This window comes from Microdochium trichocladiopsis (genome assembly GCF_020744255.1).
Source record: "Microdochium trichocladiopsis strain MPI-CAGE-CH-0230 chromosome Unknown B0I36scaffold_1, whole genome shotgun sequence".
Taxonomy (NCBI): domain Eukaryota; kingdom Fungi; phylum Ascomycota; class Sordariomycetes; order Xylariales; family Microdochiaceae; genus Microdochium; species Microdochium trichocladiopsis.
Window position 1 is genome coordinate 4476703 of NW_025763544.1, and position 20135 is coordinate 4496837.

At 56.9% G+C, this 20135-nt stretch overlaps 7 protein-coding genes across 7 annotated transcripts; 6 read left to right on the forward strand and 1 right to left on the reverse strand.

Moving 5' to 3' along the window:
* The first annotated feature begins 117 nt into the window (after window positions 1–117).
* Window positions 118–1786, forward strand: B0I36DRAFT_18393 (duf1749 domain-containing protein). Its single transcript, XM_046148761.1, has 3 exons — window positions 118–723; window positions 814–1073; window positions 1137–1786. Exons 1-3 carry the CDS (start codon window positions 367–369, stop codon window positions 1438–1440), a joined length of 921 nt encoding a protein of 306 aa, XP_046019083.1. The 5' UTR covers window positions 118–366; the 3' UTR covers window positions 1441–1786.
* Window positions 1787–1820: 34 nt separating this feature from the next.
* Window positions 1821–2135, forward strand: B0I36DRAFT_358240 (uncharacterized protein; the record flags this gene model as incomplete). Its single annotated transcript, XM_046157933.1, has 2 exons — window positions 1821–1851; window positions 1918–2135. 2 exons carry the CDS (start codon window positions 1821–1823, stop codon window positions 2133–2135), a joined length of 249 nt encoding a protein of 82 aa, XP_046019084.1.
* A 449-nt stretch (window positions 2136–2584) lies between these two features.
* Window positions 2585–5153, forward strand: B0I36DRAFT_419861 (cytochrome P450; the record flags this gene model as incomplete). Its single annotated transcript, XM_046162138.1, is given in 7 exon segments — window positions 2585–2861; window positions 2876–2912; window positions 2986–3016; window positions 3095–3254; window positions 3394–3519; window positions 3602–4298; window positions 4488–5153. 7 exon segments carry the CDS (start codon window positions 2585–2587, stop codon window positions 4660–4662), a joined length of 1503 nt encoding a protein of 500 aa, XP_046019085.1. The 3' UTR covers window positions 4663–5153.
* A 4629-nt stretch (window positions 5154–9782) lies between these two features.
* On the reverse strand, window positions 9783–11751 carry B0I36DRAFT_358242 (uncharacterized protein; the record flags this gene model as incomplete). Its single annotated transcript, XM_046157934.1, has 5 exons — window positions 9783–10495; window positions 10548–10784; window positions 10841–11317; window positions 11380–11569; window positions 11617–11751. The coding sequence occupies 5 exons, from the start codon at window positions 11749–11751 to the stop codon at window positions 9783–9785; spliced, it is 1752 nt and encodes a 583-aa protein (XP_046019086.1).
* Window positions 11752–13917: 2166 nt separating this feature from the next.
* On the forward strand, window positions 13918–14424 carry B0I36DRAFT_358243 (uncharacterized protein; the record flags this gene model as incomplete). Its single annotated transcript, XM_046157935.1, has 1 exon — window positions 13918–14424. The coding sequence occupies one exon, from the start codon at window positions 13918–13920 to the stop codon at window positions 14422–14424; it is 507 nt and encodes a 168-aa protein (XP_046019087.1).
* Window positions 14425–16076: 1652 nt separating this feature from the next.
* Window positions 16077–17351, forward strand: B0I36DRAFT_311989 (uncharacterized protein). Its single transcript, XM_046152440.1, is given in 5 exon segments — window positions 16077–16561; window positions 16574–16919; window positions 16956–16998; window positions 17011–17074; window positions 17098–17351. The coding sequence occupies 5 exon segments, from the start codon at window positions 16160–16162 to the stop codon at window positions 17290–17292; spliced, it is 1050 nt and encodes a 349-aa protein (XP_046019088.1). The 5' UTR covers window positions 16077–16159; the 3' UTR covers window positions 17293–17351.
* A 683-nt stretch (window positions 17352–18034) lies between these two features.
* Window positions 18035–19416, forward strand: B0I36DRAFT_344677 (uncharacterized protein; the record flags this gene model as incomplete). The annotated part of the gene is made up of 4 exons (XM_046156287.1): window positions 18035–18098; window positions 18358–18425; window positions 18888–19078; window positions 19158–19416. The coding sequence occupies 4 exons, from the start codon at window positions 18035–18037 to the stop codon at window positions 19414–19416; spliced, it is 582 nt and encodes a 193-aa protein (XP_046019089.1).
* Window positions 19417–20135: the final 719 nt, after the last annotated feature.

The following is a 20135-nucleotide window of genomic DNA, read 5'->3' on the forward strand; positions in this document are numbered from 1 at the left end:
GGAGACTGGTTGCTTGGATGATGGATATCGCGAAGTTGCTAGCCCACTTGCACTTATCGAGGGGCGTTCTGCTTGCGCTGCACGGCTGCTGCGGGCTGGTGGGGAGCTCTCAAGGTTCCCATTTCAACCCCAGGACCTGCCAGTCAGCACACTTGACACTCGTACTTTGGTCTCGCCCAACTTGCATCCGACATCTCAGGCACAGTTTAATCCAGGAAAGCTGTCCTGTCTTGATTCTCGTCACTGCACCAAGAGGTACCAGCCTGCGAAAGAGCTTCTACGTGTGGTGCTCAACAAGGCTCCATCCACGACCCTGTTGCCGTCGTCTCCAGCACGCATCAGCGTGCTTCCCACAGTGTCAGAACCATGCCACGCTCACAAAGTCCCTTTACGACACGAGTGCATCATTACAGATCGCCACATACGCCATACGCCACTGCCTATGAGATAGGCCTCCCCGATGCACAGAATGCATACGTGTTCATCGGCGGGCTGGGGGACGGCCCGCACACAGTCCCTTACCCGCGGGCTGTTGCCAAGCATCTGGAGAGTCTGCCTGACCTGAGCTACTCCGTGTTCGAGATCCGGATGAAGAGCTCCTTCGACGGCTGGGGCTGCTCCAGCCTTGTCCATGATGTAGAAGAGATCTCGGCGCTCGTCAAGTATATCCGCGGGCTCGGCCGGCAGAAAATTGTACTCAACGGACACTCTACTGGTTGCCAGGTCCGTACTCTATCCCAGAGGCAATGACTATGCCAATGTTCTGTCTAATGGCTTGCGACTCTTGCGGGCAGGCGCTGACTACGTAGACAGGACATCATGGAGTACAACTCGCCTGTCCACAAGGGTAAGTTGACCCCTGTGGATGGCTATATCCTGCAAGGACCAGTATGTGACCGTGCAGCGCTTGCGCTCGAGATTGGCATTGGCAAACTGGACGAGAGTGTTGCTGCTGCCAAATCCCTGATTGAGAATGGCCGAGGGCTCGAATGCGTGCCTCGCGACCATGTACCCGTATTTATGCGGAACACCCCCATCTCGGCAGATCGCTGGCACGCTCTCGCGGCTGTAGAGTATGCACACCTTTCTTCCCAACTACGTCTTCGCGCTTTGCTTCAGTACTGACGGCCGCACAGTGGCGCGGACAACTACTTCGACCCCGACCTGCCGCAGGACGTTGAACAAAAGTACTGGGAGAGTGTGGAAAAGCCTGTTCTGATCCTGCATTCTGCAGAAGATGAGTTTGTCCCGACGTCCTTGGATAAAGAGGCGCTGGTGAAGCGCTGGATGGCCTATTGCAGTCCTGGCATTGCCAGCGGGCTGTCAGGAACTATCCCTGGCGCTAGCCACCGTGTCGGAGCGCCGGAAGCCGAAGAGTGGTTTGTCAAAACTGTGGCAGCCTTTCTGGGAAGCCTGGAAGTCCGCGATAGCAAGATGTGAGAGGTTCTGCCATCACAGTGTCATCCCTGGGCAAGATTTAGCGGCAACATCGCCATGTTTGACTGAGATGCGCTAGCGCAGCTTTCTACCGAGCTCATATCCGCCCACCCAGGGTGCTACCCTAGATGCGCAGGGTAGTCCCCGAGCAAGCTGCCAGACTAAGCTAGACTTTGAGCGCGTCTCCCGCATTACGTACTTTATGAATGGCGAGGCTGACTGCTCTGTTGCTTGTTTAAAACGGCAGCCCTTACCTAAGGAGGTATCGAGGCCCAACCTTTGAAGTCAATCGCTCAATTCACATTTGACCACGGGCTATACCGCGGCAAGTTGAAGTCAAGACCTTGCAGCCACTCTAGTCGAAAGTAAAGTGACCAGTGAAAATGTGCTACGGCGCGACCTGTCCCACCTGCTGTAAGTGTCTCATTCCATACTCTGGGCCTCTCGCTCCCTGGCATTTGCCCTAACGACACCTCATAGCGAAGAAGTCGTGGCGTGGCTGCGGCAGCCACATCCCCTCGGCTCTTTCAGGGATCCCCGAATCCAAGTGGTGCGACTGCGAACCTCGGGTCGTCGTCAACGGCAAGGCGTACCCTCCAGCGGCCAAATTTGAGATTCCCGGCGCATCATGGATTAGCAGCTGGTTTGGAGGCGGCTCTGCGGCGCAGGGAAAGGGCAACAACAAGGATGACCTGTAGGCTCAGATATCCCCTCATCTGATGCAAGAGAGGACTAGAAGAGGAGCCATTCCGATCCAGCAATGGTAGACGTCCGCTATGGGGAAAAGACACAGCATTACGACAGGAGTCCCGCCAAGGCTCAGACTGATAGGAAGATAAGAGACTTGAATTACCGACTCGAGCATTGTGTTACGTCCCAGAATCGAGGTGGAGATGGGCGCTTGCCAAACGGCCATGCGAGCAATGGTCAATCAATGGCTGCCACTGATTGGACCCCGCTCCCTCCTCCGATAACCGCAGCTGTGGTTCTGTCCGTGATTCGGGCCCAGCGGCCGCCTGACTAACACAACTTCATTGTCTTGAGCACTCCCCCCGTGGTAACTCGACATGCCACTAATCGCCCGGACCTAGCAATAATTTACCAGAACAGTTCTGAATGATGAGCCTATATCCCAGACTCGCGTAGAATGCTGCTCTTACAACCACCAGTGCTGGCAGCCGCCACCGCGGGCGGCGCAGCCTGGTACGTCTGGAGTTGCCTCGCCTCGCCCCTGTGGAAAGTGCCAGGACCATGGTACTCGGCCTTCACCAGCCTCGTGCTTCGATATCGCGAGCTCAGAGCCGAGAGGACCACCTACATCCACCAGCTGCACCTGCAGTACGGCCCTGCGGTCAGGATCAGCCCCAACGAGGTCGCGTTTGCCTCTGTCGAGAGCATCAAGGAGATATATGCTTCCGGAGGCAGTGGCTACGACAAGACCAGTTCTACGACCTCTTTATGGTCTATGGCCGGCGGTGAGTCGACAACCGAGGGTTTTGCGTGAGTCTTGTGCGCATGAAGCAAGCAGCGACTGACGCACGGCAACAGGACAATGTTCAGTACACTTGTGAAGGACGACGTAATTATGCCACCCAAATTGTTCCCTGTTCACTATTTGCACTCGAGACTCAGCACGTCTGACCACTCTGGATCACAGCACGCAAAGAGGAAGAGGATTCTGGCCGATCGGTATGCCAACACGAATGTCCAGCGTGCTGCCGCCATCGACGGGATCCATGAGAGGGCCGGCAGGTTCCTTGACCGCTGCACAGCATCTGTGGGAAAGAGTATCGATATATTTGTGAGTATTCTCATCAGATGAGCTTGCTCGGGGGGGGAAACTATCAGACTAACGCCGACTTGCCTTGAACAGATCAGTATGTCCCGGTGGCATCTCACGTGCATTCTCATGTGGACTTTGAAAATCTGATGTGTCTTTGCTACAAATGTAAACAGACCTGCACAACTACGCCTTCGACTGCGTATCACATCACCTTTTCCATCCGTATGGCTCGGACTCCCTGCGCAACCCACAAGACGAGGAGATCCAGAAACAAGTGACCTTTGATGACAGCCTCCAGAGTATGTATACGTCGCCATACCAGAAAGGGGGAGAGAGAGAGAGAGAGAGAGAGAGACGCACACTGAACTCCGGCTCGCGCAGACCGCCTGATTAAACACCACTACCCGACGATCCACAGAGCCATGGGGAGCGTCATCGCGCTCTTCGCCAGCCCCCGCGAGACGCCGCTGGCGGATGAACTGGTCCTGTCCGCGGCGAGCCGCTCCGACCCGGCCCGCTTCACGGTGGTCAACCGGATGCAGGAGAAGGCGCACGGCCTGGACCAGACGACCATCGCCGCCGAGTGCCTCGACCACATGGCCGCGGGCATCGACACGACGGGCGACGCGCTGTGCTTCCTGATGTGGGAGCTCTCCCAGCCGCGCTCGATGGCCGTGCAGCGCCGGCTGCAGCAGGAACTCCGCGAGAACAAATCACGCCTGGTGTCGCCGGGGGAAAGTGGTGGTGGTGCTGAGCAGCAGCAGCAGCAACCCAAGAGATTCGACGAGCTGCCCTACCTTGACGCCGTGGTCATGGAGGGCCTGCGATGCTTCCCCGCGATCCCAATGTCGCTGCCTCGCTATGTTCCCCGCGGCGGGAGGACGATTGACGGGTACTTTGTCCCCGGGGGCGCGGTGGTCAGCTGCCAGGCATACTCGACGCACCGGATCGACCAGGACGTGTTTCCCGAGCCCGAGGTGTTCAGGCCGGAGCGGTGGTTCGCGGGCGAGCACGAGATGGAGCGGAAGAAGCTGTTCTTCGCGTTCGCCAACGGCGGAAGGGGTTGCATCGGCAAGCAGTCAGTCTTCATTCTCCTTCCTCCTTCTTCTTCTTTTCTCTTCATTCGTGATTATTCCTCCCTATCACGAGATATCTGGGACCTTGCAGCTCCAAGATCCCGTCCGCGCCTCAAATTGGAATGACTGTTTTATATCACGTCTGGAGGGCATAGCACTAACGACTGATTCTCTTCCTTAACGACCAACAGCCTCGCCCTGGCAGAGATGAAGATACTCCTGCAGGAGATCTATTCCAGGTTCACGACCTTGCCTGATTACACATGCATGTCGGACGAGGACATGGCCATGGCGGACCAGATCATTTCCTCCCAGCCGAGGGCGAAAAAGTGCCTGCTGACAATGGTGCCCATCGACGTGGAGTGAAAGGGACTGCAGTGCTGGTCAACCACCGGGATGCAAGCCTCATGAAACCATCACGGAGGATCTTCACTATTGCACGGGGTGTGCATTGGGTTGCAAAGTCGATGTCCATGATTATTATTTTTGGGCGTTCTGAACTACACGATGATCTGTCCATCCAGGATGACGTTTGAACGATGGGTATCCATCACCAGGGGGTGAAGATGCGCTTGTCTGCACATAGCTGGTAGAACAATCAACATCAGTCCTGCCAGAACTGTCAGCGACGAGGACACGACAGCTAAAGCTAGGCAGTCGGTCGAGACAACCACATCTACTGCGGACTGCATGGATTCTTTGGCTCGGCGACTTAGTCACTCGGAGAAGAGGGCAGCCCCGTGTCTACGTGCGTGCGAATTCGCTAAATGTCCTCCCCAGCCCGGGGCACCTAGTGACTCAAATGACTGCCTGGGATCCCTTAGCTAGGTTGATGAGGACAAATAATGACCACAGTTAATCTAGCCTGCAAATATGGCGTCCCTCCACAAGGATGACAGCGAGAACAATTGCTGGTTGCTCGTCTCTAAGTCGAGTCCTCATTTCCGAAGAAGGAGCAGGATCATCAATCTATGCGTACTGGACATCAATCAGCCAGGCATAGTTTACGATAAGCTTCGGCCGGTTAAGCGAGGAAAATGCGGAATATGTCCAGTTTCCGGCACCAATGGGAAGATCGGCCGAGAGCCGGGTCTCCTCAGCGCGGACGGTAAGGGGGTACACTCGAACCCTTGTATGGCAGGGATATCTCGGTAGTGGCTTGACACATGCCCCTAGATATTGCTGGGGGTGCCCTGCGTTGGAGTTCCAGCAGCGGAGAAAAACCCGGTGGTGCATCGACGGATCCAGGCCTGAAACATAATTGCTCGTGCTGGAAATGGCCCTTGCCGTCCATAACAGGACCACACTGTGTGTGATCAGCCGCTTACCAAAGAATCAACAGGCCTCGGAGCGGCAGAGGTCGCCACATCAAGAGGTTTCTCTCAGCACGGGTCGGTAAAAGTGCTGGTCAGCTGGGGGTGTGACATCAAAAGCAGGTGACCAAGAAGGCGAGACCAGGACCTGCATGGACCTCGCAGGATTCTCCTTACAAGCACTCAAGCACATCACTGGACAGTACAGGCTAGATCTCGTCCATGTCCACTTTTGAACTGCATTCTTCATCTGTTTCGAACTATGGCGGGTCTATTTCTGGCCAAATCACTATTGCAGGTGACGTGGTGGAACTGTCTGAATAAGAAAAGACGAGACGGCATGCCACCCGATGGGCCATGCGGTGAATGCGAATACGGCCATGTTGCACCTGTCATATCAAGTGGGGAAACCTTATTCCTATAGGGCCCCTGAGCTTAGCGACAAAGTTCGGGTACATACTTTTCTGCGCCGAATGGCAGCAGATTGACCGCACCGACTAAGTATCGAGCCTTCCGAGAGCATCCGGCCGTGTCGCCAGGTGATGCTCGTGCTTCCTCTACAACTGCAGACAGCGCCCTAGCCAAAGACAACCCATGTAGTACGGGATTAACGTTTACCCTGGGAAGCATGTTGACGATCATGGATCGTCGTCGTCGTTCATGGGTCGACGCCTCTGTGCGACGCACTTGATACTGCTGGCCCAGAATTTCTTGTCGGTGCCGCGTTTGACGCTTGCAGAAGGTGATAGTTTTCTGGAGCATGCCCCGACTTGCACGTGACGTGCGGCGAGTTTTGACGATCCCACGGCCATGAGGTCCATGACTGCTTCATTTGGTGAGCCGTAGGGGCCGGCGAATAGAGAGACGACACCATCTCCTCGGCCGAGAGCAGTACGGAGTACCCGTACACTCACCACGAGTAGCTGACAGACGAATAGTCGACGGCCCTGCAATTAATTGGCGAGCAGGAGATGGTCAGCGTAGTTTGGTACGGGACGGGGAAGGAAGCCGGGGAGCGGGCCTGGGCCATTCAGCTGGGCCAGGAGAATGGACAGGCACGCCATCATTGATATTACAGGCATGAGGACGAGACAGGCTCGCCCAAGAGTAGTAGGCGCCAAGATGATCTGCCGATTTGCCCATGGGTGTTTATGGGTGACTGGGATTGCCCTGGCTCGCTCGCTTGTTGCTCCGGACAGGGACGGCGAGCGAGTCCTGTACGCCGGATCCTGAGCAAAGTTGCGAAGGGCGGGGACCGCATCGTTGAGTGATTACAGGACGGGCAGGCAGGCGGGCAGGCAAGCAAGCAAGCAAGCAGCAAGGTCCCCTGGGAAGGTGTGTCAGCGTGGCCGGCCCTTGCTGATGCTGGCTGGTGCTGATGACGATGATAATGATGACGGCTGGGCGGCCCACAGGTGAAGTGTCTGTGCCAAGGAGAGACGGGCCACGAGGAGAGGAGGGGGAGATGATGGAGGAGGATGAGGAGGAGGACGACGACAAGGAACATCAGACGGCTGTGCCTGGCAGCTGGAGGCAAGGCACGGAAGGAGCCGTTCGCAAGCCTACCCGAAAGAGGCAAGGCCTCAGGCAGGGGGCATGGGTGCCTGCCGGCAGCTGCATGCGCGGCCCAGGAGTGCCCAGCACTAGTCCTACGTTGTTGCAGGTGCATGCGCGGGTGTGTGCCTGCACGAGCAGGGGCGCAACTCCCCCGCCTGCGCCTTCCCAGCTCCCAGGGTTTCGGGTCCGTCCTCCGACCTGGCCCTCCCTCTCGGCTCCGCTAACGTCCCCCCCCCACCCCCTGGCCCCGCGGAGCCCTCCCGCCTGCACCTCCAGACGCCACTCATGCTCGCCCGCATATGTCAACGCTCATCACCGCCACCACCACCAACACTACGCACCACCAGCACCAACACCGTGCTCCCGGGCCGGTCCCGTGACGTGCCGGTCCCCTGGGTCCCTGGTGGCGTCCTCCAACGTCCGCCTCCAAGGGTCGTCCCAGGCGCTCTTACTGCGTACGAACCTCTCTGTCCCGTGGCCCCTGCATAGCCCAGCCGGCGCCCAGCTCGGCAGACTGCAACCTTCTCCAATCTTGTCTTGCACCGTCGTGGCGTCCAACATTGGTTAGGGTTGGTAGTTGCCAGCAACATGGCAACTCAGCGCCCTCCGGACCACACTGGAGATCAACAATAACGGCTGCCCGCCCCGCCTTGGACCCCCTGCAACTCAGGCGGCGACCACGACGACTGTGGACGCCAAGGTCAGCCTCATGCCAGGGCTTGCAACACTTCCATTTACCGCGCCGCGGCCTCGTATTTACCATTCCGCACCTCGCCCGCCAACACAAGTGCCAAAGCTCCTCAACCCCAGCGGTGCTGTCCGCTCTGTCCTGAACCGTGCGGGGCGGCCATGGAAGGGGGAGAGAAAGCAGAAAAAGGAAAAACTCGTAGTCCACAGACCTTGGTCCATGATGGTGCGGAACAGGACTTCCGATCCGCATGTCGAAGAAAGACGAAAAAAAACAATGTGCCTGTTTCTGTGTTGCCAAGATATGCCCCCAAACTCTAATTTATTGATCATCCAAACCACACACGTCAACTACTCGCCAGGTGGGGACAGGTAAGACAACATAAACCCAGCTCTCTACCCGGATCTCCATCAGCCGCGGGGTTTCAACGGCCAGACCAAACGCCACCTGCATCGCTCAAGACTCGCTGGCCCACCAATCACAGCCCAGGTTCGGAACAACATCGACTTTCAGCCGCCATGAAACTGTATCCTGGATGAGGGGAACGACAAGAAGCTGCCCCGGCGGCGCCCCCCTACCTCCGGCCTGTAGCGAGTGTTGGTGGAGCACACAAGAGCCAGAGAATGGCATGTGCTTGTCAACGTCAATGGCCGCCGCCATCGGCTCCCCCAGTCTCCACCGTCACTCTTCGGAGCTTCGTGGATATGAAATATTGGAGAGACTGTGGTCGAATGTACCAGTACTTCACACACCTCATGGCGACAAGGGCCGGGTCCAGCTACCGCATCTCGCGGCCGCCTACCCTGACCTTGATCCGATGCAACTCGAGATCCCCAGCACCCTCGTGGCAAGCAGGCAAGCTTAGCTTCGCAACCAGACATGTGATGACCGGACCGACGCGGGAATCACGCCACTTGTGTGGAAATCTTAAGGATCTGATATTCCTATCTGGACCTCCTATGGCCAATGACGGCGGCGCGGTTGCCATCGCTTTTTGTTATTCCCGAGCTCCCTGTTCTCTCTCCCCCTTCCCACTTGACCATGTGTCGCCGAGATCAAGAATGCCTGCGTACTGGAATCCCACGTTTCCTGCGCTAATACGCATGAGAATGCCTTTTTGATGATAATGAAAAGATAAATAACAAAACAAAAAGAAAACTCGTTTCATACATGCTGGGTGTTGTTCTGTTGGAAACAAAAATAAAGGTGCAAAGAGCCAACCTGCGCCAGTGCTAAGATGATACCATGACGAGCAAAACAAAAAAAAGCATGCCGTCCAACAGCAATCTAGTAATCGTTTGGAGTATCTCCGTCCCCGCAAGGAGGCAGGTAGCCTTCCTAATCCGGAGGCTCGCAAACAGGCACCCTGCGTGTCATTGCGTAGCCCCAGCATGATCCGTCGAAAAAACCCATCCCTGTAAAAAGTGGTGGTGGCGGTGGTGGTGATGGTCGTCGTCGTCAAGTCCTGTCAGCCCTCGACACCTGTCCCCACCCGCTCGTTCTCTAACAAATAGAAAAGCAAATCAAGATGTTTGATGATACCCATGGACATAAAACACACTACTTATTACCAAGGGCTTCCAAAGGTCAGAAAGAGAGAGAGAGAAAAAAGACACATAAGAAAAACATCGAGGCCTCCAGGGAGGGCCCCCTTGAAAATGCATCAGCGCTTGCCGCCCAGAGTTTCCGGTTTTGTTTCTTTACCGTGTCGTCATCAATGTCGCGCAAAGACAGAAGAAGAAGAAACTTCAAAACTACTGCCCCCTCCTGCCCAGACATGTGCATGCTGTCCGTTTGGAGTGAGTAGTAATCACAAGTCGTGGCACCTGCCCAAAACCATGCCGCTGTCATGGTTTCAAACCAGGGGACCAGACCCGCCAGGTATTGCTCCTTTGGTCGATAGGGGTGGCGTGGCCACGGCCCCTGGACTACCGCCCACTCGTGTGTTGGCCAAGGCCCGCGTGGTGAGTCTCGAGCTTGATAGGCCCCGCAAGACCAGGTCCATGGTGTCCGGCATAACCCGAGTAAGTAGCTTGGTGCTGAAGAGACATGGCTTCCATGCTCGTGTCATGGAGTTCTCCGCCGTGAGTGGGATGTTGCCCAAAGTTCCTGGAAAAGTCGTCCATCCCAAGTAGATTGTGTGAGAGAGGCACCGCCTGGTGGCCGTGTACATGACCCGAAGGCACAGAGTGTATGCTGTACATTGTTGTTGGGTGGGTTGCAGCCGCAGTATACCAGGATGTAACGGGCGTAGTCGGACTTGTAAAGTCTGTGTTTGTCGTCTGGAAAGCCGAGTCCCTCCTGGTTGATCCTTCCGAGCCGGCATAGATGAATTCGTCGGTCAGGTCGAGCCCATCATGTGGATGCATTGTCGATGTTAACCCGCCATTATCAAGCGGCCCGATTTGGTGATAACGAGGCTGGTTGTCCATAAACGTAGTTCCGGAGAAGCTAGTCCGACCAGCACTTGCCCCTGTTGATAATGTATCATGTGATACCATAATCTGTGGCGGCCCATGCTGCTTTGGTGGCTCGGCCATGGTGGAGTAGACAGGGGGCTCGTCATCCTCGTTCTGGGATGGCACATCTTCCTCGGTGCTCGCGCGCTCGTCGGGTCTGACATGCACGCACACGGATGGGTCTAGAGCTGTGTAAGCAACGCGCTTGGATTAGACGGGAATGTGGATACCTACCGATTTCGCCTCGCTGGAAGCGTTCTTCCTGTTTGGCAACCTTGAAGATGTCTCTGAGGTAGGGTCTCTTCCTCTCGTTGTTGGGATTCTCCTTATCCGTGAAGAAAGTCGACAACGCTTCCATGGTGATTTCATCCAGTTTCTTGACGTCGAGGTTGACCTTTTGGATTGCCGGATGTTGTGATTCGAGAGGCTGTATCACGAGACGGAGAATGTGGCACAGCAAATAGACCCGTTCTGTGGAGAAGTTAGTCTTTGCAAAGACCATGCAAACTGTGAGGTTCTCGACAAACCTCGCTTGTACAGATGGTCCGGTTCTTTGTGTCGAACCCTCTCGTCTTTGGAGTTGCCCCAAGGTTTGGGCCACCAGTCTGGTGCCTTTTCGTCCTTTCCGGTGTAGGGATGTGTTGACTGCTTTTTCGGTTCGACCGCCTTCACCCAGGCCTTTGCAATAAGCTTACACGCTGTTTGTTGGCAGTTCTTGAACTGCTGCTCATAGAATTCCCAGATGTCTTTGCTGTTGTCGATTCGGATGCGACGCCCCTTGGGCGTTGGCGCCATCCTTGGTGTTGTGGGCCGTGACTCGTCGTCATACATGGACGACTGCCGCATTCTTTTTCTTGCAGTTGGGAAGTCATCGCTTTCAAGACCGCCTGTTTGATAGTACTGATCGCCATTGCCTACGCGTTTCAGGGCATTGACAGAGAACGGTGTTGTTGTTGGAGGGCTTTTCCCATAAGCCGGAACACTGGTGGGCGACAATTCTGTGCCTACCCGACAGCAATGAATGAGCAACGATCACACATGCCGAGAAGGCTTCGCGACGACTGACCTTGAGCTTGCGTGCTGTTCTTCAGCTTGAGTAGATGAGCCTTCAGGCTCTTCCTGTCGACGAACCGATCAATTTCCGATGGGCAGTTCGCTGACTTGAAGACGTGGGACTCATAGTCCTGATCGATAGCAACAACCAGAAATCCACGACCGGGTATGTTGCAGTAATTGCGCAGAGCCTCATCAATAGGCTGTCCCAGGGTCAGCCAGTGTCCACCTAACACGAGGGTGTACTTACCATTGGCGGCCCACGGCCACTTATAGCAAGATCTCCGCACCGGTTGTCACTCATGCCCATGGCGATGCCAACTTGTGCTGGAGTCTTCCCAGTCCACCCGTACCGGTCGATCCGTGGCCGAGCTTGGTTACCCATATTAATAGATATATCGGTTGCTGCCTAATGGCTCATCTGTGTCAAGCACGATGTTTCGTAGCCAGTCCGGGGTGCAGGACCGCGAGATTCTCGAATAAGAGTTTGTCGTTGCCTGAAACTGGGAACTTGAAGTTGCTCGAGATTCTGGGTGAGATGAGTCGAGGGGTAGTTGGAATGTTGAGGCAGCTATAGATGAAGGGGGGAGTGGAAGCAGAAGTCAACACAGAAGAGTGCAATCAGTTGAATCGGACCGAGTCAAGGGTATCGGGTCGTGTCAGACCGTGCATGGAATCTCGCATGGGTAGACTCATCCGGTGGCAGTCGAACGTCAGGAGGGACTGTGCTTCGAGATTGACTGGTGGCGGAAAAGTCCCGTCACTTCGTGAGCAAACAGCTGTGTGCTGCCGACGGCGGGCCGATACAATGTAGCCAGAACGAACGCACAGACTTTGGATGCTGGCTCGGCTGCGCGAGAAAAGCGACGGAACACACTTGCAGAGGGGGGAGTGATTCGTCTCTACCAAAAAGTCGAGGCAGAGCTTGAGTCGACAACTGTCATTAGTGTAGTGAAGACCTTATGGAAGGCACACCGGCAAATACTGCCAGTGTACAGGGTGTTTGCGTTGTTGATGGTCGGACAAGATCAAGCCTTCGTCTTTCGCCGATGGCCTGAGTACGACTCGATAAGGCGGCGTATGTGCACACGGTGATCCACGATTCGTCTGGAGGCCCGGGCCGTACGTGTCGGATGCTCCAGTCAAGCTTGGACAACGGCCTTGTGCAACCTTTGGTGGACACCGTCGTTTGAGGGGCACCACTCGAGAGCAAGGGAATACCGACAGTAACGAGCGAGAGGACTTGCTGCCTCGTATCTGCCGAGCGATGATGTGTGATGTGGGACAGGCTTGGGCGCTGCTGCTCAACTGCTGCAGGACTGAGGTGTGTGTAATCGTTGGCTCACACAGGGAGCAAGACTGCTGAACAAGAAGGCACTCAAAGCCTTCGGTTGCGGTAGGTTTGCTGGAACCAGGTGAATTGGAGGGAGACGGGAAGCCTCTCTGTCAAGCACTAACACATGGGCCTCGTCATGTGTATATACAGTCTAAGCAAAGCAGGCAAGGATCCGGACAGGGACGGGTGCGAGACAAGGGCCGTGGCTATTGGGCAGGAAGGCGACGTTTCGAGGCTTTGCAGGGAAGCAATCACAGCAGGCAAATGTGTGCGGCGGCGCTGTCTGTCGAATGCCCCTCGCCCATCACGGGAGTTCCGCAATGGGAGAAAAAAGAAAAGGGCGGTTGGAGAGCTCTATCGAGCATGGCGGAACCACTCAAGGCTGTACTCTGCATACCGTGTGAGCCACAGAGACGCCAGAAGAGAGCGCCCAGCTTGCTCTACGCAAGTATTGGTACCTCTATTGCCAGAAAGGCTGGGGCTGATGCATGGTGTGGGCAATATCCTTGCATTGTACTTGAAAAGACACCACCCTGGACCACCACCCTGGACCACAGGGTAGTCCAGATAGATCGAGGCTCCTTGGTGGATGGCCGATGCTAACCCTTGCCAATCTTGCCGTCAGGGGCAGGAAACAGCCAGCTTGGAGGAACTGCAGCCGCGCCTGGCAGCCATCATCATCACCGGGGGCTACCGGACCTGGAGGCCACCTGGGCGAGGAGGCAGACCTTGGTGACATGCCTCCCTTCAGAGTCTATCCACGAGCTTGCCGAGCGTTGGAAGGGACGGCTTGCTGCAGCGAGGGCGCAGGCCGGCAGATGGTGCCACCGAGCACGAAGAACAGGCTGCACGCCGGAGGGCGATGATTGTGCTTGATTGATGGCGAGTACGGCGCTGGTCAGCCAGCTGCATTCCGTAAGGGACTACTTACTCTGACTCCGTGTATTGAACCCTGCAGAGGTGGATGGTGCCGTGAAGAAAGACAGAACCTCTGCCAGGGCCCCCAGCATGCGGCAGTCAGGGTTGCCGGTGGCCTCTGAGCCGATCTCATTCTCACCACTGGGGCATGGCAACGGGACCAGGCAGGCGGGCAACAGGCGCGAGACGGGCGTGTGGGACGTCTCAAGGAGGGCTGAAGGGGTGTGAGCGAAAGAAGCAATGGCCATTGTCGTGGGCACTCATTGATGGCGGGTTGTGGTGGTGGTGGTGGTGGTGATGCGCAGAAGCGAGCCTGTGTGGCAGCCGACCCTAGGCGGCGACCAGGGGGCCACCCTGCTGCTCAACGCCCTGTCAACGCCTGGGAAGCTCCCCGCCGCGGGTGAGGCTAGCGCGCGGGAGGGTGTGGGTGGTCCCCTGCCTTGGCGGCCCTTTGACAACCTGCCCCAGCGGGTCCCGATAGCCCCCCCGTCTGAGCTGGAACCAGATCCTGCAGCTGCTCGAGTGCAACTGCGCATCGGCGGGGTCAACTTGCTCGACCACTACTTCGCCCAGCGCCAGAGACTCGACGGCGCCAGAGACTCGACTCACGCCCCTACTTTGCTGCTCATCATCCTGCCCTGCCCTGCGCCGACACTCGGCCAGGTCCGCCATGTCTGGGCGCTCCCGCACTCGCCCCTTCCCGCCTGTAACGTGTCTGGCATGCGCCGAGTGGGTCTGATAATCTCCACGGCACGCTGGCCAGCAAATCGCAAGTTTGGCTTTCCTCATGGACAGTCTCGCTAAGCAATCTATCAGTCCGCAACATCATTCTCATAAGCAACACGTCGGTGGCTCTCATAACACGGAGGTTCTGGGGGCCAGTCGCCGAGAGCACCGTAGTGGGCATGGAACGACGACGGTCATCCTCGTGCTGGCGGCAGTGCAAGGCACCACCAGAAAGCCGATATTATCTAGCCTGCAAACACTCCATCCAATTAGTCTGGCACAATCCGCTGCCCCGCGCTTCGCGATGCAGGCCAAAGCGAGGACGAGGAAGTTCCTTTTTGACCAAGGAGGAGCGTATGGCATGTGATCCATGAGCTTCACAGGGTTGGGCAAGTCTATCAACCACAGACATGCGAATCGACAAGCATGATAGCCGACAGACATACGCTGGCGCACGGCTCTTGAAACTAAGCAAAGGTGCGGTATATCACAACTTTCAAGGTTGAAAATGAGAGAGCGGACGTCTAATCGCGGGCCTGGTAGCTTACATTGGTGCAGAACAAACGACAGGACAATAAGCGGAAGCTTTTCCGATGCGCAACCCGCCAACTCGACGACAGGCTATCTCCAATCAATGTTGCGGAAGCGTTTGCACAAACCTACATCGGGCAAAGAGACAAAGTCTCAACAAGGCAGCTCGTCCCAAGACTGTCTTCCCTTTCGCTGACAGCACAAATGGAACAGAGATCTGCAACAGCTCGGCAGCGTCTCGCTTTGGCACTGTCAGAGCTGGGAGCAAGCGCCGGAGAAGATCGCATCAACGAAGATGCAGCCGCGGCGCACAGCACGGCGTCACACCTCTTGCCTCTTCTGAAGGGTTATGACACCAGACGAAGACTGCTGCCTTGCGGCAGTAGAGTCTGATACGAGACAAGGAATATTCTTCAGACGACAAAATGAAGAACCGATGGCAATAGGATCTACAGCCAGGCATCGTTATGATTCAACATTGACCCCCCATCAAATCCTGGATTGGGTCATACTTGACGCAGCGCCGGCGGCACGATACTTCCAGATTGGACTCTAAAGCAGCCACGCCTCGGCGATCGAAGTAGCCATCGGATGATACGCATTCTCGTTGCACCCGTCGCCAATCGCAGTTTTCAAGTACCGCGTCACACACCCGAATGCGGCAGCGGCTTGTACTCTCAAAAAGAACGGCTTCATGGACACTCCAAGTGCACAACTAAATGAACGGGACAATCCGTTAAATGCCACCTGCAAGACCCCTGCGGGCCCACCTGCACCTGCTGCTGGAGCAGCGCAAGCTTTGCCCGAGTTGGGCAACCACCAGCTCTCAGGTGATCGGCGCGGGACCTATGGTCTACTCCCGGCCACGTTCGCTTGCCCTCTGCATCAAATCGGCTTGGCAGGCAGAGTTGGCTCGACAGATGCGGATTGATAATTACGATACCCGACCCGAGTAAGCACTCTACGGATCGAATCCCATGGCACGACATTGCCGAAGACCGGGCCTTGGCAGACGCAACGCAGCACCGAAACCTCTGGGACACGTGCCAACCCCCATTCCCGGGCTTGAATTTGCTGCAACCACATGACGTGCGTTGTTCTAGATGAGCACCGCGCCCCCAATTCTGTGCATATGCAAGCCTGTGCATATCGGCTTTGGGACTGCCAAATTGCCTCTCTGCCCCGCCACGCCGGTGGCCGGCGGCCAACCTATGGGTGCTGTGAAGCGGCACTGGCGTCTGAAGTATCTTGCCATCCTGCCAGAGCCACGGTCGGGTCGGCCATGCTTCTTTCCCAAATCGAGTTTTGCAGAGGCTCCGTCAAGCGCAGTCCGTCCTCTAGGAGTCTATATCATGTGTGGATTTCGCGGCCTCAATTCATTCCATGCATGCTCGATATAGGCCGCGCGACCCAGTACCGAGCCTGGCATGCAGGTCGTGAGGTCGCTTGTCCACCGCAACCCCGTGGCCACGATGGGAGCGTAGCACAACTTTGCCCTGCCCGTCTGACTCCGTCCTTCAGGCAAATAAGTTACGTGCGAGCATGGACAAGATGCTGTCGAGTCTACCCACGCACACAAGGGGCCGTCCCTGGAGGCAGCAGGGCCCTCGACCAGCCCTCCGGAAGCCGGAATCACTGCCAAACCCTGCTTGCCAAGGGTTTGCTAGTAGCAGTAGCTCCAATCGTGCGTAAAAAGTGCTGCAATAATGCTCCGGGATCACAGCGCACATCCATGCATCCCTCAGAAGAGTGCAGTCACAAACAAGCCAGAAAGGGGATCGAGGCGAAGCACAGAAAGCAACGGAGGGCGGCCCAGCCTGCAACCTCTGCATCTCGCAAGCGCCAGATCCCATCCTGTCGAGGTTACGTGCAGGGGGACTTGCAGTTGCAAGTTGCGCTTGCAGCTCTGGCTGGGTTGCTGTGCAGGTGTGGTTTCCCACAGTTGCATGCAGGGGTCGGGGGAAAAGGATCTCAGATCCCGGGACACGGGGATCTGGTCGAGGCGGGCAAGGGAGCTTGTGAGGCTGACAATTGCGCAGCACGTGAACCCAGGCAGAGATGCGAGTGGCATGATGCAGAAGGAGGAACTTTTCTGGCAGGATGTGTGCCGGCACCGATTTCGTGCGTCAAAAGGGCTGTAGGAGCAAGAAAAAGCAGAAGCCTCTGCTCGTACGGCACCAGAGGACCACCTGATTTGGTTTTTTTCCTCCGGATGACGAGCTTTGGCGATGGTCAATCGCGCCAATGCAAGCATGGGAAATCTCTTCGCGGCAACATCAAGCTTGCATGTGGGCGTGGGGTGGGTTGAGTAACATAGAATGGCACATTGTTGACCCTCAGATATTGGGCTTGCAGGCCACGTTCTGGGTACCTGGTACTGGGTTACAGCGAGACGGGTCGAGGGTAGCCAGCTAGGATATCCATGCTGGTGACAATTCAGTCGGCTGTGCACATGGCAAGCCTTGTCTTATCGACCAAGTTATCGTTCAAGATGGACGATGAGGATGAAGGCGTTGAAGGGCACTGTGGAAAATGCGACAGTGGCCAGCCGAGGCCCGGGCGACGAGTAACGGCGCGCCGGGCGGGGTACATGGCGGCCTAGGCTGCCGTAAGGCTAGAGGCATGTCAACTAAGGGCCGGCCCGCAGCCATGGCAAACTCTAGCATCCACCGGGCAAATCCCCAGGGATGTTTCTTCTTTGGTGGAGTTTTTCCCTGAAAAGCCCGCCCAGATACATACAATGCGAGAAAATATGGGACTGGCCAAGCGGGCCATTGATGCTAGCCACAGCGGAGAAAAGTCCGTGGCCGAAAAACTCGAGACAACGACTTGCAACGGCCGTGGCGCACCGCGTCGTCGTCGTCAGCTCATGCTGCCATTTTACATTACACAGGGCAGTCAGTGATCGCCCCCCGCCAAGCCTCGTCACACAAAAGGGCCGGTATACCGAGACGTGAACAAGGTGACGATGACGGCCCCATGCACAGACAAACGGAATTTGGGGACAACGCGTTTGGCGGCCTGTGAGGTGGTGCGCAAAAGTCCTTGATGTCGTTGGGCGAGTTGCTGAAGAAGAGCCAAAACGCGTGCACACACAACCTGACTTGCATCAGGCGGCCGGGCGCATTGGATCCGCCTAGCCGCGCGTCTGGGCGACATGATAGAAGACCTGGGGAAGAAAGCTTGGATACTGGTGGGCCGGCTGTTGGCTGTTGGGTACAGTGAGTGCTCGGTCGTCAGTCTGGTAAAGGACGAACCACCTGGGCGCGCGGGCGGCAGTCTGCAGCGCGGCATGCGACTGGTGGTGCTCCCGTTGATTTCCTCGCCGTTGGGGGGAGTACTGGACGGGTGAGGAGGTGTGCTCGCAAACGGGCCGCAGCGGCGGACGGAGGTGTCGTGTTTGTGCCGGTCGCTGGCGGCGGCTTGGCGATGCAGAACAAAGTTCCGGGCACCTGGGCCATCACATTCCGCACCGATTAGATCGTGCAGTCGACTTGACGGATGCCCTGGGCAAGGAAGCGTTTGCCGCCGACCTAGCAACCAGCCATGTACGTCCGCTACGGCTGGCTGGCTGGCGAAGGACCAGAGATGGACGCACGCCCACCACGGACAGGCAGACATGACAGTGCCCATCTCGTGTGAGCGTCGTCAGAGGCAAGTGCGTCTGATGTCGACCGTCTGGGTGGCCGGCACGCGGCGTCCATCCCACCTATCGACGACCTGATCCTTGCTGCCCGCTCTGTGATTAGATGGCCGCGTCGCAGGCATATCCCAGACATCACAACCGTCACCGTCGCACCACCCACGGTTGCTTTTTCCGCCGACGGACGGCTCTTCCCCGCACCAATTGCCCGCGACGTTGTCTCCCTTTCTCGCCCGCACAGCCCTCGGCCAGCCCTCCATCCGTCGTCAGCCAGAGTGCGCCTCCTGCGCAAGCTAGGCCGCTCCTCCCGCGCTTGCGCACCGGGGGGGGGGGGGGGGGGGCAATTGCGGTTGCGCTTGCCATCCAGCACGCCGCACTGACAGGCCCCAGCATCGAGTCCAGCATCTCCGGCGCCGGCACAAGACAATCGCACACAGCAGTCGAGCGGCACGACGCGGCCAGCAGCGCATCCGTCGCCATCCATGACAGCGGCGAGTTGAGAGCGAAAGAGAAAAAAAACACTGCTGCACGTAAGGCATCCGCCGGACCACCACCAAGGTGGGCAGGCCTCTCCCCTTTCGTCGACGCCTGCATGAGCATGTCTTACATGACGCGAGTATTTCAGACCTCGTTGCAGACCACGCGCGGGCACATTCTCCATGTCTCAGAGACGGGAGCCACTGTCCATCTCGGCTTCGCACAACCTCTCGGAGCGAGCGGCTGCTGTCTTCAGTCACGGACTGCGCCTCCGCCCCAAGACCCTGCATCGACCCAACCATACCCCAGGACTTCAGCGCAAGATATTGCGGTTCCCTGGGAAGCTGGACCAACTCGGCTTCGTCTTACCATGGAAAGTATTACTCAGGGGAACGGTTGTGGCTGTTGTCGTGCCCTGAGACGACGTTAAGGGACAACCCCCGTCATTGGCGTCTCCAGCTCAGGAATTATACGCCACACGCCAGGCAGTATTCTGCACTGTGGTCAATTCACGGAGGCGAGCTAAGGTTCCCACCAATTGCGTTGCTCAAGGAGGGCTTCGTCTGTCTCTGCCTGCTTGGTCGTCTGACTGGGCGGAATTCTACAGGCTCCTGTCGGACCGTGCCACCATATCACTGTCCAATACAGTCCAAAGGGACAGTGTTGGCACATCCCACCGTGGTCGCACAACGGGAAGGACTTGCGCGCCTCCTGTCAGAGTAGTACCCAGCAGACTGCGTGGCATCCAGCCGGGCATTCAAGGCTTTCGCATCCACCTGCACGATTCCATTTCCCCATCAGGGCACGTTTTCGTTCTGATGCTTCGTGAACCCCAGCAGCAGATCATGCGTGTGCCCAGCCCTCTGGCCACGGAATCCGCCAAACCAGCCTTGTGTGAGCCACTCGGCTCGAATCACCCTGGACTGCCGGGTAAAGTGTGGTTACATTCCACGGATCCCCGGGGGATCTCATCAGGACAAGGGGTAAGCACATGTCCCATCGGAGCAATGCGAAACACCCTGGGTATTTCCTGTTCGCGACATCACTGTTACCTTGTTGATGCCCAAAGTCGCAGGTCCAGCCTTTTACTCTGCACGCGGGTGTTGATCGATTTATTGCCCGGTCATATATTGTAAGC